We start from the raw sequence: 15843 nt of genomic DNA, 5'->3' as shown, positions 1-15843 counted from the left end.
ATAGCGAGAAGCGACTGGATGAGCCGTTTACCCAGGGCCCAGAGCGACATTTCGTGCTCTGCAGCGTCCTTAAAACCCCCTATGTCCAGCCCCTCTCTGAAGATGCTGACCAACCAAATCCAGGGCACGCCCCTCAGGTATCGGCATCCAATCGAACACATCACTGCACTGATGGTCTGAAGCACTGACTGGTCCGGCATTTATTCGTTGGGCGTGATCACTTGTTGGCGGGAAAAGCTTGGGAACGGCGAGGAGAGGAGGTACATTTCTATTCTTCAGCAAAGAAACCACAGGCTGGTTCTGACAAGTGGTTTTACTTCTCAGAAACCCGAGTGCACGTGGCGCCGCATCCGCTCCCAGCATTGTCCGTTTTCGACAATTGCAAATCTTTCCTGCATTCCTGGGAAATCACTTAATGGCTGTATGCGTCATGCTCCTTTCTTGTCCTGCACGTCAGCGGACATGTCACTCTGTCGTCTCCTTTGGAAAGTAGGCATTCCTCACTGGACGATAGGGCTTATCGACTGGAAGGGTGAACAAAAGAAAGAAAGCACTTCCTGCATTTCCCGCAGGGGGACGTTTCTTTGTGTTTTTCCAGACGTTCTCTTGGCAGGGTCAATTTGGCATTTGCAGAGTGTCCACAAAGCAAAACAGGCTTACAAAACAGGATTCCTGGAAACAGGCTCACTTAGAGCCATTGGACCATCACCACATATTCACAGCACTTATCCATGCCCACAGGCGAACAATAGAGCGCGCAAATGCGGATGCTTGGTCGTAACAGGTCATGCAATAGCTCTGGCCCAGCTAAACGCAGTTTTAAATGGGTAAAAGGGCACGGGTTTAAAGCTGAATTTAGTTTCTCAAAGCTTAAAATAAGAGGAGTGCGGAAATAGGGAGCATGCAGAAAGAGAGAGCATCTATGGGATTTGTCGATGCCAGAATCGGTGATACTCGAACTTTGGTCCACTGCTGGATGGAACTGCAGTGCAGTCTCGGGAATCTATCCGGAGAAAAGAGGACGCTATGTGGTAGAGCTGACGACATGCACACCTTTCTACGGCGTTCTCAGTTCATAAAAGCTAAATATAGATCTTCTGCAGCGTATGTATGGCTTGCGATGCTTCCATTCCTTGTATAAACACACGAGTAGATGAAAAACCGAAAAAAAAAAGACAAAAACAAATAAAGTAACTGAATAATACAGACCACCAGTTTCGAGTACGAATAATTGGGCCCATGACTGATATATTTAGCTACGTGGTCCGCCCGGATGCAAGGATGCCTATCTTAAACGGCCGCTCGAGCAGGGAGAGCGAGAGGGCGCTGTTGCCCCCAAGCTTTCATTCTCGGCCATTCGTTCTTTTTCTCCGTACTGGGAACAACAGCGGAGTTCAGCGAGCCATCGTCTGAGAACTGCGTTGCCGCCCCATTTCCCATCTCCTTGCCGGTCAGTCAGCGCAGGTCTTTGCTGCTGCTGTATTTGCTGTTGTTGCTGCTGCTGCTGCTGCGCTGACAGTGTTCTGCACTTTACAATGATTCCATCGCTACTTTCCGCGGCGTTTTGTTTGCTCGCAGCCATTCCCAACTCTCGCACAAACTCTACGCACTATGGCGACTTTTCTTCCCCAGATCTCGCTTTGCAGTCCGTCGGGTAGAAAGAACAGGGAAAAGGAAAACACCGTGCACGTGCCGAAAGGAGAAGCGAAGCGTGGCTGCGAGGAGGAGCGAGGTCTGGGACGCGCTTTTGTACCGCCCCGCCTTCCGGCGCTCTTCGGGTGGCTCGGTTCGAATACGGGGCACGCCGCGCGTGCGCGCCCAAACACAGAGAGAGGTGGTGACGGGAACAGAAAGCATCGCAGCGAAAAGATGGATGCGGGCGCGGCAAGGATGCGAATCGACCTCTGCGCGCACTCCTCTTTGCTCCGTATGCCGAGGAGTTCCCGGCCGAAAATTTGCAGCAGTCGTGCTTCTCCTGCAGTCTCCTGCAGTATCCCTCTGACAATGGGCCGGAACGCTGCACCTCCATCTCGCATGGGCCAGCGAGCGCAACGCAACCACATGCATCATGTTAACCGTTCCCAACCTTGCTTCCCCTTTCGTCTTGTGTGGTCGTTTGCCCCGGGAGGGTTTGGGCGCCGACGTTCAACAGGAAAGGGAATGTCTGCGAGGCTCGCATTTTCAAAAACATCCCCTCCTTTTTCCCGCTGTAGCAGCTTGTAACGCTATATTTGAGTTTTCATTTTTTCATTAACAAAGTGCAGCCACCGTCGATAGGTGTTGAAATGCAAGAGCATAAGCTGTTATCTATCGCCATCTCATTTCGCATTTGCATGTGTCTACGGTCAGTAGTTCCCCAGACAGGCCCCCGCATGCAAACGCGAAGTTTGACAATTTTGGACCGCCAAAGATCGATGTTGTGACTCCCTCATCTAAATGAGAGTAGAATTAGAATTGCAGTTTTACGCGTCGAACCGGAGTAGTGTCGAACTAATCGTTCGACACTACTCCGGTCTCTCTACCACCGTAAGGCCACAGTTTCAGCGTAATGCATATTTATATTAATGTATATATTTGAGCGCACCACAGATCGGCGTTCGATTGAGGAGAATTAGCTGTCCAAAGCAGCTAACCACATAGTGGTAAGAATGTTTGAATGTCACTGCTAGGTTCCTAATTCGGGTATCAACATGTTGAGCACGTAACAGCGATTCGTTTTGTACCCCCCGCGTCCTCCTGCTGCTACTGGTTCGCCTGCCATACCCGCCACGTGGCTCAGTGGTTAAGACGCTCGGCCGGAGTACCCAGGTTCGATCTCGACCGCGACGGCCGCGTTTCGATGGAGGCAAAGCGCAAGGGCGTCCATGTGTTGTGCGATGTCAGTGCACGTTAAAGATTTTCCAGGGGGTCGAAATTATTCCGGAGCTCTCCGCAACGTACGCCACTTCTTTCTCGTTTTCTTCTTTGGCTCCCACCTCCCTCCCTCACTCCCGTACGGCGCGGTTTAGGTGTCCACCGAGAAGTGCGACAGATACACGCGCCTTCCTATAAACCAATTTAACGATTTATCTCCACGATCACCGGAAATTACATCCCCGTTACGGTTGCAATGACCAGAGGTCGCCGTAACGACTACGTCGCGCATTTTAAAGCTCAACTAGACTAGCAGTTCTGTGTGCATTAACACAGCGAACCGTTTAGCACCGGTTCGAACCTCAGACCTTAGGGTGAACGCCATCTTGGATTGATAAGGTGGAACACCACCATGATGAACGCTGCTTCGGACTGGGAGAAATTTAAAGCCCAGGACAAAGCGACAGAAATCGCCAGACGTGAGAAGTAAGAGTTTACGCTCTTAAAAACGGGCGAAGCCAGTGGGCCCTGGCAGAGTTCTTTCTTGACCCGGAATTGGAATAGACATTTTTTGTTTCACTGTTCGCTGACGTTAGAACATATCGCTGATCTCCTGACGCACCTAGCGCGCGTGTATTGTACTTGAAGAATTTTTGAGTCTTGAAAGGAGCACATATCAATAAGGGGGAGTGTAGAGTTTGACCAAGGCCTGTCGCGGTTGCCTACAATTTGCGTGGATGCAGAACGCGGGGTAGATGAATGAGTGTACTAAAAGGACAAAGAAAAATCATGAGGTTCCTTTTTGAATGCAGCGCGACGCGCTTTTTCATTGCAGTGTTGGAAATATTGATGAAACGATTTTCATCACTTTCATCCTAAGCACGGCGCAAAATGTTTTTTTTTTTTTTTTGTAATTTAAATGTGAAACGAATTATTTCCTTCTTTTCGCTTTTTTTTTTTGGCGGAAATCGGAATAATTATCACATGGCTGCAAATATACTTCCATCTTGCAACGTTGCAGGAACGGCGAGTTTGACTGCCGCGTGAACAACCAAAGGTTTCCTGCTCTTTAAGTGTATCGACAAAACAATTCACGAAGATCAATACTATTTACACGAAGGGATAAGTGTCAGACTCATTACTTCGATTGATTTCACTCGCACCAGCGACTATTAAAGCTTCCGTTGAACTATTGATATACTTCCATGTTGTCCGATTAGTCGACATCAGGTGACCATGCAGTAGCCATTTATAATCCTCGGCTGTGGTGATTTTGAGCTTTTCACTCTTACACTCAGTCTTCACTTTTCCAACTACCCCAGTTTTTACCCACCATGACCCTACTAAAGCTACCGAAATAAAAGTAGATCTCCTCCCTAGCTTCATCAGCTGCACGGAGTGGTTGAGGTGGCCACCAAAAGATCGTATGCGAGCCACCGCGCCTTTCTTTCAATCTCCCATCCTTTGGTCACTCCACTCTGGGCGAAGTCACGGAGGACGGACGGTCAGTTTTTTCGAAGATAACAGTATAGTTATGCGAAGTCATTAAAACAAGAGTTGATTCCAAGGACGGATTGGTTCGTAAACTTTACGTTTAGTCTCCTGCCAAGGTGAGGGATCGCTATTTGTGTGGACTTGGGCTGCAGCCAAATGCACTACTTTTGGCCGAACTTCACAATAGCTGGGCCAGGGTTAGTCAGTTGGATCCCATCACGCGGCTCAGCTTCGTGGTGTCCTTAGGTTTGCCTATTCGAATTAGGGCAGAACAGCTGGTTGGAACACGTTGCGTACTTCGTTCAGCGTAGCACAGTGAAGTGTAGATGATGCTGGAATGTGCTAGAAAAAGAAAAACAAATCAGGAAGCAGATTTAAGACTTTGGCGAGTTCTGGGATGCCACAGACGGCCGCCTAAGAGCGCGTACATCTGTCTCTTGCAGCGTCAAACAGGAGCCGGTTTCAGGCGTTCTCGAGCGGCCTGCTGGTGGTGAACGCTGTGACGCGCAACGATGAGCGTCGTCGCTTCCGCTGCGTCGTCAAGGACTCGCTCACCGGCGAGAAGGTCGAGAGCGGCATCTGGGGGAAGTTCGTCGTCACCGGTGAGTGAGCAATGTGTACTTCATTCCTGTCCTTAAAGAAAGTAAAGGTATCTTGCGAGGGCATTCATCTGGCAAGCATAAAGGCCAGTTCCGCGCACGTACACACGCAGGCACACACACACACACACACACACACACACACACACACACACACACACACACACACACACACACACACACACACACACACACACACACACACACACACACACACACACACACACACACACACACACACACACACACACACACACACACACACACACACACACACACACACACACACACACACACACACACACACACACACACACACACACACACACACACACACACACACACACACACACACACACACACACACACACACACACACACACACACACACACACACACACACACACACACACACACACACACACACACACACACACACGTGCGCACGCATGCGCGCGCGGAAAATAAGCGTTTGATACTTTAATCCATCTTAATACAAATTCAAATTCATTGATTTCTGATTTTCAAAAACATACAGACAATGTAGCTGCAAAGAAAGCTCTGAGACGACGCCGCAGCGCCCTTCGCTTGGCGGCGGCTAAGCAGCACAATAGAAGACAATTACATAATGTTATATGAGATATAAGGGTTGACAAAGCAGTACAATGATTAACAGGAGTTTGTTAACTTCAGTGCTATGAGCAAAATTACAGAGGTATGCAACAACAAAGCACCAATAAAGCACTATATACTTTCAGCATGTAGAGATACATTAGAAGAGTGTTTGCTGTCCGAGCATGCACAGCACGCAAATGACTGCCTGATGAGCTGACTAGGTCAACGTCGTTACACTGTCTTTAACAGCGAAGAAATGTTATAATTCAAACACTCTCTGGCTAAATTTAAATGAGATGTAGGTACAGCCTAAACCTCCGAATATGCGTCTTGCAGTATAAACTGATCCACCGTGTGGATAATTGGCCAAGGTTGCTATAGGTAGTACATAATATTTTTATGAGTCAACTTCTGACGCCCAAGTGGCATTTGTACAAGTCATGTATTTTTATGACACTGCTCTGAAGAAATAAGTTTGCGCTTGGTGCCACATGGGTACATCGAATAAGTGACGGAGGATCCTTTCTTCTTCTTTTTGTTGAATGCGTTGAAGACAGGTAGCTCTTGCTGTGCCCTATATTTAGCGACAGAAGCTCAAGCAGGAATAAAATAGGGAATTGTAAACCAGCAGTTTTTTTTTTTATTTTGCAAGAATACGTCTTCGACGACCAACGAAGAACCTACATATTGTAATATGGCATAAAGGCACAATTTGTTAGGCAACAGGTATTAATGCTGAGAAGGATTCAGAAAACTGGGTTTATAATAGAAGCGCGCCGCTATAACTGTCACCCAACGACACGATCCGACGTTTACACGCGCACCGCTTTGGATTCTTCACCACTGTACACGTGTGAATTACCTCCCTTAATTTTATCAGTCAGTTTGTGCACCGTTGTGCAACTAACCAGAACGAAGTAAGCTAGTAGTTTAGAAATTAGCAAAGTATTTAGGCACTCTGACACATGCATAGTCTAACACTTCAACTGACACGTATCTTTTCTGCAAAAGCGCGGCAGACAATGTGCGCTCATAATCACTTCCAAGCCTGAGTGTTCCCAAAGTTTCTTCGCTTCTGCGAACTTTGAGACAAACATCGCTGAACACAATTTGACAACTTCAAAACTTGTGCCTCTATAAAAGCCTTTAGCGATACTGCTCTCAGTGTTTCTGTAAATGACTCCATGAGCATGACCATGACGGAATCGTCAAGTGTTGCCGGCCATATACGTCGGTCTAAACTGATTGCTTATAGCATATAAGAGCAAGGACATCGAACGGCGGTAGTCTTTTTGGTGTCTACTGCAATTTTTGAGGCCTTTCTCATTTTATGTCCTGTTCGTACACGCCAGTGATTATGTCCTCTCACTCAAATGGCCCAAATTTGCCCAACCACAGTATATGAGAGACACGCTTATAACAAGGTTCAATCTGAGATAATTTTTTTCCCTTGGTGCTCTACTCAGACTCCTTAAAAAAGGGAGTAACTGAGAACGGGGTTTTTGTGCAAATTACGCTCATACAAGCATACTTGAAACGTATTGTAAAGACTGCTACAAATAATAAAAGATATGCCATGTAAGGGAAAAAAGCCCAGCTCCAAATGTTCAGTTTCAACATACGGCAAAAACAGAGGCTCCCGGTTTCTTCTCTTTTTTTTTTTTTCTGCCACCAAAAGGAGCTGTTTCCGGGTAGATTTCGTTCTCTTTGCCGATGCTATCTCACGCGTGAAAAAAGAAAGCTCCAAAAAGATAAGTGAAGTGACGAAATCTTCATGGCAAGAAATGAGGAGAAGAGAGTAACGAGATAGGAGCGCTCGCTTTGTTGGTCTCTCTGGTTTCAGCGAACCGGACGAGGTGCTGAGACAGACAGCGCCACTCAGATCCCTCATGAAGCCCCGCTCCTGCGTGACCCTGCATAAACGAGAAGCAGTCTCTCTCCTTCTTCTTTTTCAGGGGCATGCGACCGCGTGGTGTACCTAAATCTCGACAAGACGGCGGTGGATATTGAGTGTCTCGGCCATTCAGGTGTGCGAGGAAATTACTTCAGCTGCCGCAGCGGCCGTTTGTGCGGAGACTCCGGCGCCTGCTGGCTCTAAGCACTTCATCCTTCTCCAGGCGCTTTGCTCCCAAGAAATGTTGCCCGCCGTCGCGGTTTTAGAAACGGCGTCAGCCAAGCGCACCCTTTTCCGCCGCCGTCGTTTTTTATCTTTTCTTGCACTAACGTCTTGGGAGTTTTCGCTAAGCAGCCGACGTCATGGCTCCGTTTATATTATGATGTTCTCCTCCTCTAGCAACCTCGGAGCAGGGAACGCGCGCTTAGCAAAACACGAAGTGGCTCCCTCTCTTCGCTCTCTCTTACTCTGAGGGCCGTTTTTCAATTTGGTTAGCGTGTTCTGGCGACCGCAAGGGCCAAGCGGCATTGTGAAACATTACGAAATAATGACCCACTTAAAGTCACCATTTTTTTTTTTTTTTTACCTTCTGACATGGCGGAATGAGTTCGGCGCGTCTTGGCCTCGGTAGGGAACGTACAGCGTTCACCATTGGCGGCGGGGGCGCAGTCACGAGTAGCGTTATGTACAGCTGCTGTAACTGCTGAAGTTTGGGCGTGCAGGAAATGGTTTGGTTTGTGGTACTTAGCGTTCCAAAGCGACTAAGGCTACGAGATACGCCGTAGTGGAGGGATACGGAAATTTCGACCACCTGGGGTTATTTAACCTGCACTGACATCGCACAAAACGCGTGCGCAGGAAGTAGCCTTCCGTACTCTTGCTCGTGAAGCAATGAAAGAAGAAAGTGCAAGATGGCGGGTAGATCAGATACGTGCTTGTTGGTATTCATCTTGGCAGGCTAGATACCAGTGTTCATTTCGGTTCTTGGCGACCAGCCTCCCACAAAACGCATCAAGTGTTCACTGAAAACCAAGCATATTTATGGTTACGGTCTTACCAATTCAATAATAAGCGTGTGTGGAGAAAGAGTAGAGCTTTGTTATTTAAAGCAGCGGATGAATGACCTTTCGTAGCTTCGGACGGAAGGCGGGAGGCCCCGCCTGAGACGCTGGTTGGCAGACGTTGTTGGCCGGCGTCGTCACAGGCTGGCTGGACGACGGCTAGCTGGAGCCCAGGGTCCAAACTACACAGAACGGTCTCACAGAGTTCCAGCGTCAGGTTTAGGCCCCTCCTAGGAGAAAAGGGGCATCCCCAGAGGATGTGCTTGACGGCCCCTCTCGAGTCGCAGTTTATACACGATTCTGATCTTTCTCCTGTAGTCGATTTCCGCGCTGGTTTCGTACCTTAAAAACAGCATCCAGCTATAGGATTGTACACTATTCTAAGCAAGGTGGATCACCAGGTGAAATGTAGTAGACGATGTTAAATTTCGCTAAGGAAAGATATTGCTAAATAGCAATCAACTGCAATGAAGTACCGTCACAAGATTGTTCTCCTATCTTTCGACCTCGTACATATTAACAGTGCATCGGAAGAGATATGTTCATAATGCACTCTTCAGCGTGTACGCTCTGCAAGCGTATAGACAGATGCAGGCATCATGAGCAGGCTGAATTGCTGATTCACCAGCACCAGAAAAGAGGCCACCATCTAGCTTATATTTACATGGACATGTGAGGAGAATTTAGGGTCTGACCACTGGAAAAATAAATCGCACTGAAACTGACGACATAATAGGCAACACAACACAGCTAAAACACCAGTATACAATATATAGAGAACGCAATGCTTACGTCAGTAAAGCTAGCAGTAAATGGAAAATAAATATAAAAAAGCAGTCGTGATGAGAGGAAATGGAAAATGACCGCAATAAAGAATAAGGAATGACATGAGACATAGTAAGTAATAAGGTCATAATTCTAGACAAATGGAGGTAATAGAAAAAATTGGTGGTCAGACACCCACTGCAGGCCATGAACTAGTGATGCAAGTGTAACATGCAAACGCTTCTTTATCTGCGTTCTGGGTAGCAGAGTTACTATATCAGTGAAGAGAAAGGCCTGGCAACAGTGCTCCTATAAATGTCACCCAAGGTTTCAATAACCGATGCGTTACTATCATAGTACTTGGGAACAGCAACATGCTGTAGCATTTTCAATAATTCGATAGGCATCAAATGCAGTTCCAACTTGGTTAGAACGCTCTCCTTCGAGGTCTGACTTATGTCAAGCGTATGGCTCCATCGTAATTCACGGCGTTGTTCAGATAAATCGATTACGGTCTCTCTTTTATTTTTTCCTTATCACTGTAGCTTTCATAGGGACAGACGATGACCGCTTCATTTTTTTTTTTTTTTTGTAAATAATGAGAATATTTATGAGCAGCACTCGCCATCATAGTGGTTGTCATTTTTTGACGCTCGTCACCATAGCACTGCGCGTAATTAGTTAATATTCAAATATTAGAACCAATAATAGATTACTGACCTTTCTTGTATTATGGCCGTAGTATGAGCACTATTATTCCCCTATGTGCCCCACGTCGTGTAACTTCTTCGACTTGAAGCATATATTTTCTCAGTCGTATGCGTGCACAAACACCTTACATTCACCAACGAGAATAACAGGGGGAACTGAAACTACCACTGACCTTTGCACTGCAAGTTTTCTTCCAGAGGAAATTTCCCATACCATAATGTGATAAAGTGCAGTATAAGCGATCACTTCCCAATATTTTCCATGCTCCTCTGTAAAATTCCACCACACTCCGCCTCATGTTTCCCTCTCACGTATATACTCAAAGAAAAATATCCGCAAGTTCTTGACCAGCTTTCTTATTATGACTGAGAAATCATTACAAAAGAACCAGACCCAAACAACATTTTTTTTCTGTTCGTTTTTCGAACAGTCTATAACAACATCTTGCTACTTATTTTTAGAAATCAAAATAAGAATTAAGAAAGCCATGTATAAGCCATTGCCTTTATGAAAGAATCAAAGGCAAAAACAAAATCTTCGTGGTATTTCGAACCACGAAGCACCAGAAATGACCTTAGAATATTTAAGACTATACAAATAAGTTAAATGCCGATATCAAGCAAGCTATGCGAATACTATGGAAAAATATTCTCAGGCATTGTAGGAAATACGTGCTTGATATAGAGAACGCTAACGGAAATAATCTCAATCGCTCAATCTGAAAAAAAAAAAAAAAAAAAAAAAGAGCCCTGTTTCCTACGCAGGTCTTAACTACCGAAAAAGTTGCAAATATTTTCAACACGCGCTTTCCAGAAGTTGGAGCTTCAAATGATCATCATGTGGACAATATATGAATGTTCAATGTCATAAAACTATATTCCTCGCTTCAACTTGTGCTGACGAAGTGTTCAACATAATAATCACCCTGAAGGACAACAATGCATCGCGCTCCGATGATGTGAAAGCTTCCCTTGTTAAAACTGTGGATACACTAATAACCCCAGCCCTCACGCACATATGAATCCGCGCCACGCCGGGGTGGTGCAGTGGTAAAACGCCCGACTACTGTGCCAGGGTACCCGGGTTCGAACCCGACCTCGGCGGCTGCGTTTCGATGGAGGCGAAACGTAGTGGCGTCCGTGTGCTGTGCGATGTCAGTGCACGTTAAAGAACCCCAGGTGGTCGAAATTTCCGGAGTCCTCCACTACGGCGTCTCTCATAGCCTTAGTCGCTTTGGGACGTTAAACCCCACAAACCAACCAACCATATGAATCCGCATACTTCAAGCAGAGATATTTCCAAACTAAATGAAGCTTGCGCGTATTTCAGCTGTTCATAAGGGTAGTTGTGTTGATAACTTGAGCTATACACTAATTTCGGTGCTTTCAGCGTTTGCAAAGCTGCTGAGCACATAATAAACAAAAATATTGCCGATTTCCTTCCTTTGCGTAACTTAATAGCAAAAGAGCAGTTTGGGCTCAGGAAGATAAGACATCAGAAACTGCGTTGCTTAATGTTAAAAAAACCTTGACAACATCAAAAAAATCAAAGATAACTTTGGCTTTATTTTTTGATTTCAGGAAAGCCTTGGAATCTGTCCAGCGTGATGTATTATTAAGAAAGCTACCGTTCTATGGAATCCAAGGCACAGTACATGTCCTCACACAAAGCCGTTTAACTTGCAGGAAGCAATGCACAATAATAAACGGCATCAAATGAGCTTTGAGATACCATCAAATACGGAGTCCTATTGGAATCTATTTTAGGCCCAATATTTTTCTTGATATATATTAATGACATTGTAAACATCGCAGGCTTCCCAGGAATCGTATTACATGCAGACGACACTAATGTAATTTCTTCTTTCGGGGTGCGATGAAGGCGCCGTTTATAGGGAAACAAACTTCACTATTTAGGCTCATGGTTAACCTCTAATAAGCTAGACCTAAACCTCAACAAAACGAAAAACCTGATTTTCAGGCCTCAATGTAAAAAAAGAACGCCAATTGAGCTTGAAGTTCCAGAGTAGTAATCAGTTTACGGCGACTCGCTTTTTTAGGTGTTATCTTTTGCGAAAACTTTCTCGAATTCGCACATAAATGGTCTCCGAATTAAACATTCTCGCGTTGTTGGTATATTAAACAGGTTGAGATGTTATCTTCCAGTCTCAGTAAAAACAAATTTACTACACCCTCTTTCATTCACGGTTAACATACTGCTTCCTGGTATGGTCCTACACAGCACAAAAGAAACATTCTGAAAATAGAAAATTGTTTGCCGTACTTTAAGACCTACGGTATACTGGAGATTAGTAAGCTATTCAAATAAAAGTTATCTCTGGAAATTACGCGTGAGCATATGCTAAACCGGTCAAATTTTGAGGCTCAATATAAAAAGAAACATACTCCATATCATCTTAGGGTCGATAATGTACAAGTGCCCCGATCTCGCACCAACAACGGTGATCAGAGACTACGTACGCTAATAACAAAGTTATTTAATCAATATCCAGATATCTTCGAATTATTATAAACCTATCAATTACCGCCTAAAATAAAGAGACGAATAAGACATACGCAGTTAACAGAATTATTAATTAAGCAATAATTTTTGTAAAGTGGACGGTTAGATACGTCACACTTCTGTACGTGCAAAAATTATTCGGGAATTTGTAAACATTTCTATAGAGGTATTCATCTTTATTTTCTTTCTTGATTTGATCTTTTATACAGTTTCATACGCCAAAGCGTCCATACATTCTCAGGGTTTTCTACTGGCTTTTGCTTTGTGCACTTGTATATAGGTTGGGTCTTCAAATTTGGTTGCTGGACAATGAGTGTGTTCGGATGGGATCTATGAGCAGTTGCCACTGCTGTCAAAGCTGGGATGGCCTCGTCAGGCGGAAATGCCTTTAGCCGTCTCACCCAGGACAAATGTTTGCATATTTTGTCCCAAATAATCTTTTCTACTTACTTACTTTCAGACTCTTCGTACTGCGGGTTTTTTTACATTATCGTATGAGTCACATCGCTGGAACCCAATTATGGAATCGGTGCGCTGCCCTGACACCGTGAGAGTTTTTTTGCCTTCGAGTTCTTTACCATACATCTCGGTGGTGAACGGAAAATGTAATTTTATTTTTATTTTTTCCTAACAACGGCACAATTATAACTTGCAACGTCAGACGACCTTATTTGTCATTGTTTTGTTTTCACATTTAGAGTACCAGAGCGGACTGGCACGCTTTGGTCGAGTTTAGGGGGCGAATGTAGTTTGATTGGAGGAACAGTGCAGGCAGCTCCACTGTGGACAGCAGTGCTGACCTCGATACACTGGTCTTGCTGTAAAAAAGATTGCCAATACGTCGCATGTATTTCCGGCAAATCCCCTGACTTCGCATTCACTGCATTCTTCGTACATACAGAGCCAATCGCATGCATGTCTAGAACAAAAGAGCGGTGTGCAGTAGAGAAAAGCAAATCAAATCTTAACGCAGCTGCTTTGTTAGGGACAATGTGATTGCATGTGTGCGGTTCATATGACTTTGTTACTGTGCTATAGAGAACGAGTACTATAAGGGAACTTATTACTTCCTTCGATCATCGCAGCTCGAGCGCTGTAGTCTAATCTGATCGACATTGTGCAGGGTCGTCCACTCCTAATGCGAATCTTCGAGCAGGGCCCCGCCGTAGCGGTGCAGCAGTCAATGTGTTAGGCTACTGTGCCCAAGGATGCGGGATCCTGGCCGCGGCTGCCGCTTTTCGATTGAGGTGAAATGCAAGGCGCCCGTGTGCTGTGCGATGTCAGTGTACGTTAAAGAACCCCAGGTGGTCGAAATTTCCGGAGGCCTCCATTACGGCGTCTCTCATAGCCTGAGTCGCTTTGGGACTTTAAACCCCACAAGCCAAACTAAACCGAACCTTCAAGCAGGTGGTCATTCTCCCAGGGCCTTGGATGTGCTGGTTCGCCGGGCACAATGGCGCTTTGGAGAGACCGACCATTGCTCGTGTTTTCGCACTAGGAGTGGTCGACCCTGCGAATGTAATATACGCGGCTCCAAGCCCCCTTCCCACGCCCTAGATGAGCTAACCTGCTTGCCCGCTCTGTTTGTACCTTATAACTGTACATTTTTGAACGCTGATTCATAGCTGTTGCGCATGTTGTTTTTTTTTTTGTGTGCGTGTGTGTGTGTGTGTGTGCGTGTTAAGTATTTGTGCGCGCTCGTTTTTTTTTTTTCTAATTGCTTCCCAAAAGGTCATAAAAAGAAAAAAAAAGTAGCCTGATGGAGCAGCATCAACAAAGCTTAGTGGGCTATATGATATGTGTGTCCTATAGTGCATATTCTTGCGGACATGCGAATTTTCAGCCACTCCACGGGTACTGTGCATTTTTGGTCTCGCAGTGGTTTCGATTTTACTTGTTGCTTGAGCGCCACATTTCATTCTAATTAGTACTTTTTTTCTACGAAACTACTGCATGGATGCACATGCCAGGGTGTTTTTTCCACACCTCGAAAATGCAACCTTAGAGTTTTAAACTGAATCATGATTATCAGTCTCTTGCGTCGTACAGTTTAAAGGAAGGGGAAAGGTAATTGTCAACTAGTGCTCAAAATTTCTTGTTTCCATTCTCCAGTGTTTTTCTGTTATCATCGAGACAGAAAATCCAGTATGCTCGTTAACTTTGTTAATTAATAAAGTAAACATTCTTTACTTGTTGTAAAGAATCACGGAACTATTTCATGCCGTGACACGCGCTTATGGCAAGCATGTGCCTCTTCGATAAACGGCACACATTTTGCCATAATCGATTCTAACCGCAAGTGTTTACTGTCAGCGAACAATTAAAAGCGAAAAAGGCAATTTACAGATAGAAAAAAAAGTGACAATGTCTTAGCCTCGAACTGTTCGTTATTAGCTCAGGATAATTTCAGTTTGAAGGCGAGAAAACTCTCCTTCAGGGATGTTAATCAACCTGAATAATGATATGTCCACTCCAGGATCCGATAGGCAGTGCCCTATGTTTTTTTATCTCTTTTTTTTTTCCAGTGGGGGAGGGGGATTTCAATTTTCTTGTTCGAGCTTCATTTGTTGCTGATAATACAACTGCTACTTATGGTATTACGATGTGACTAAACGCGCATAACAGCAATCCTTTAGCCAGACATAAAGTTCACTGAGCAGAGTTGCCTAAAACACGCCCAGTTTTTTTTTTTCCTCATATAACGTTATGTGCGCATTTTCTACGACAGGTAAACAACCAGAACACCCTTTGCTTCAACTCGATGCCGCTCCTAAAACTTTTGCGCAGTTAGTCTCTTTGCGGCTGCAAGCTACAAAGCAAAGAGAAGAAAAGGCACTGGAGTGACTGACGCAAAGGCTGACGGATAGACAGCAATGTTGGTACGAGAACAACTTTTCTGCCTCTGAAGAACAAGAGAAAAAAAAAAGAAGGAAGAAGAACATGACGCGAGGAAGGGAGGTGTGACACGTTGAAGCCGCTTTTAAAAACACTTACCGAGCAGCCGCGACCAAGAACAGCCCCAGGACAAAAAGAAAGTGGGCAAGAGAGACAAACGTCGAAGTAGTGCAGCGAAGCCAGGAGTAGCAGGGCGGTCACTTCGGGATCAGTGGACGGCCGGGCCGAGTGAAGGCGACCGAGGAGCGATCAGGGCCCCAGCCGGGGCCAAGTTTGCGTCCCGGCGGCAGGTGGGCCGGAGAGCGTTAGGCTAGCGCCGGCGTGCAGAGATACATCAAGAGGATCTCTCTTGTATTTATTGTTGGCTCTGAGAGCAATCTATCGAGAAGGCATTACTGGTCAAGCAAAGACAAGGGTGCCCTCGATGGCTGCA

The 15843-nt window shown here is 45.5% G+C and overlaps 1 protein-coding gene across 1 annotated transcript in view; it reads left to right on the top strand.

Annotated features, from left to right (window-relative positions):
* LOC146206707 (cell adhesion molecule Dscam1-like) overlaps nucleotides 1–15843 on the top strand; it is a 463826-nt gene that overhangs the window by 190182 nt on the left and 257801 nt on the right. The window contains exon 4 of the mRNA XM_084575504.1: nucleotides 4791–4949. Within this exon, the coding sequence (XP_084431630.1) occupies nucleotides 4791–4949 (159 nt within the window). The remainder of the gene's footprint in view (nucleotides 1–4790; nucleotides 4950–15843) is intronic.

Source organism: Amblyomma maculatum, chromosome 1 (genome assembly GCF_055883805.1).
Source record: "Amblyomma maculatum isolate TAMU_Amacu chromosome 1, ASM5588380v1, whole genome shotgun sequence".
NCBI lineage: Eukaryota > Metazoa > Arthropoda > Arachnida > Ixodida > Ixodidae > Amblyomma > Amblyomma maculatum.
This window is presented reverse-complemented; position numbering and strand designations above follow the sequence as displayed.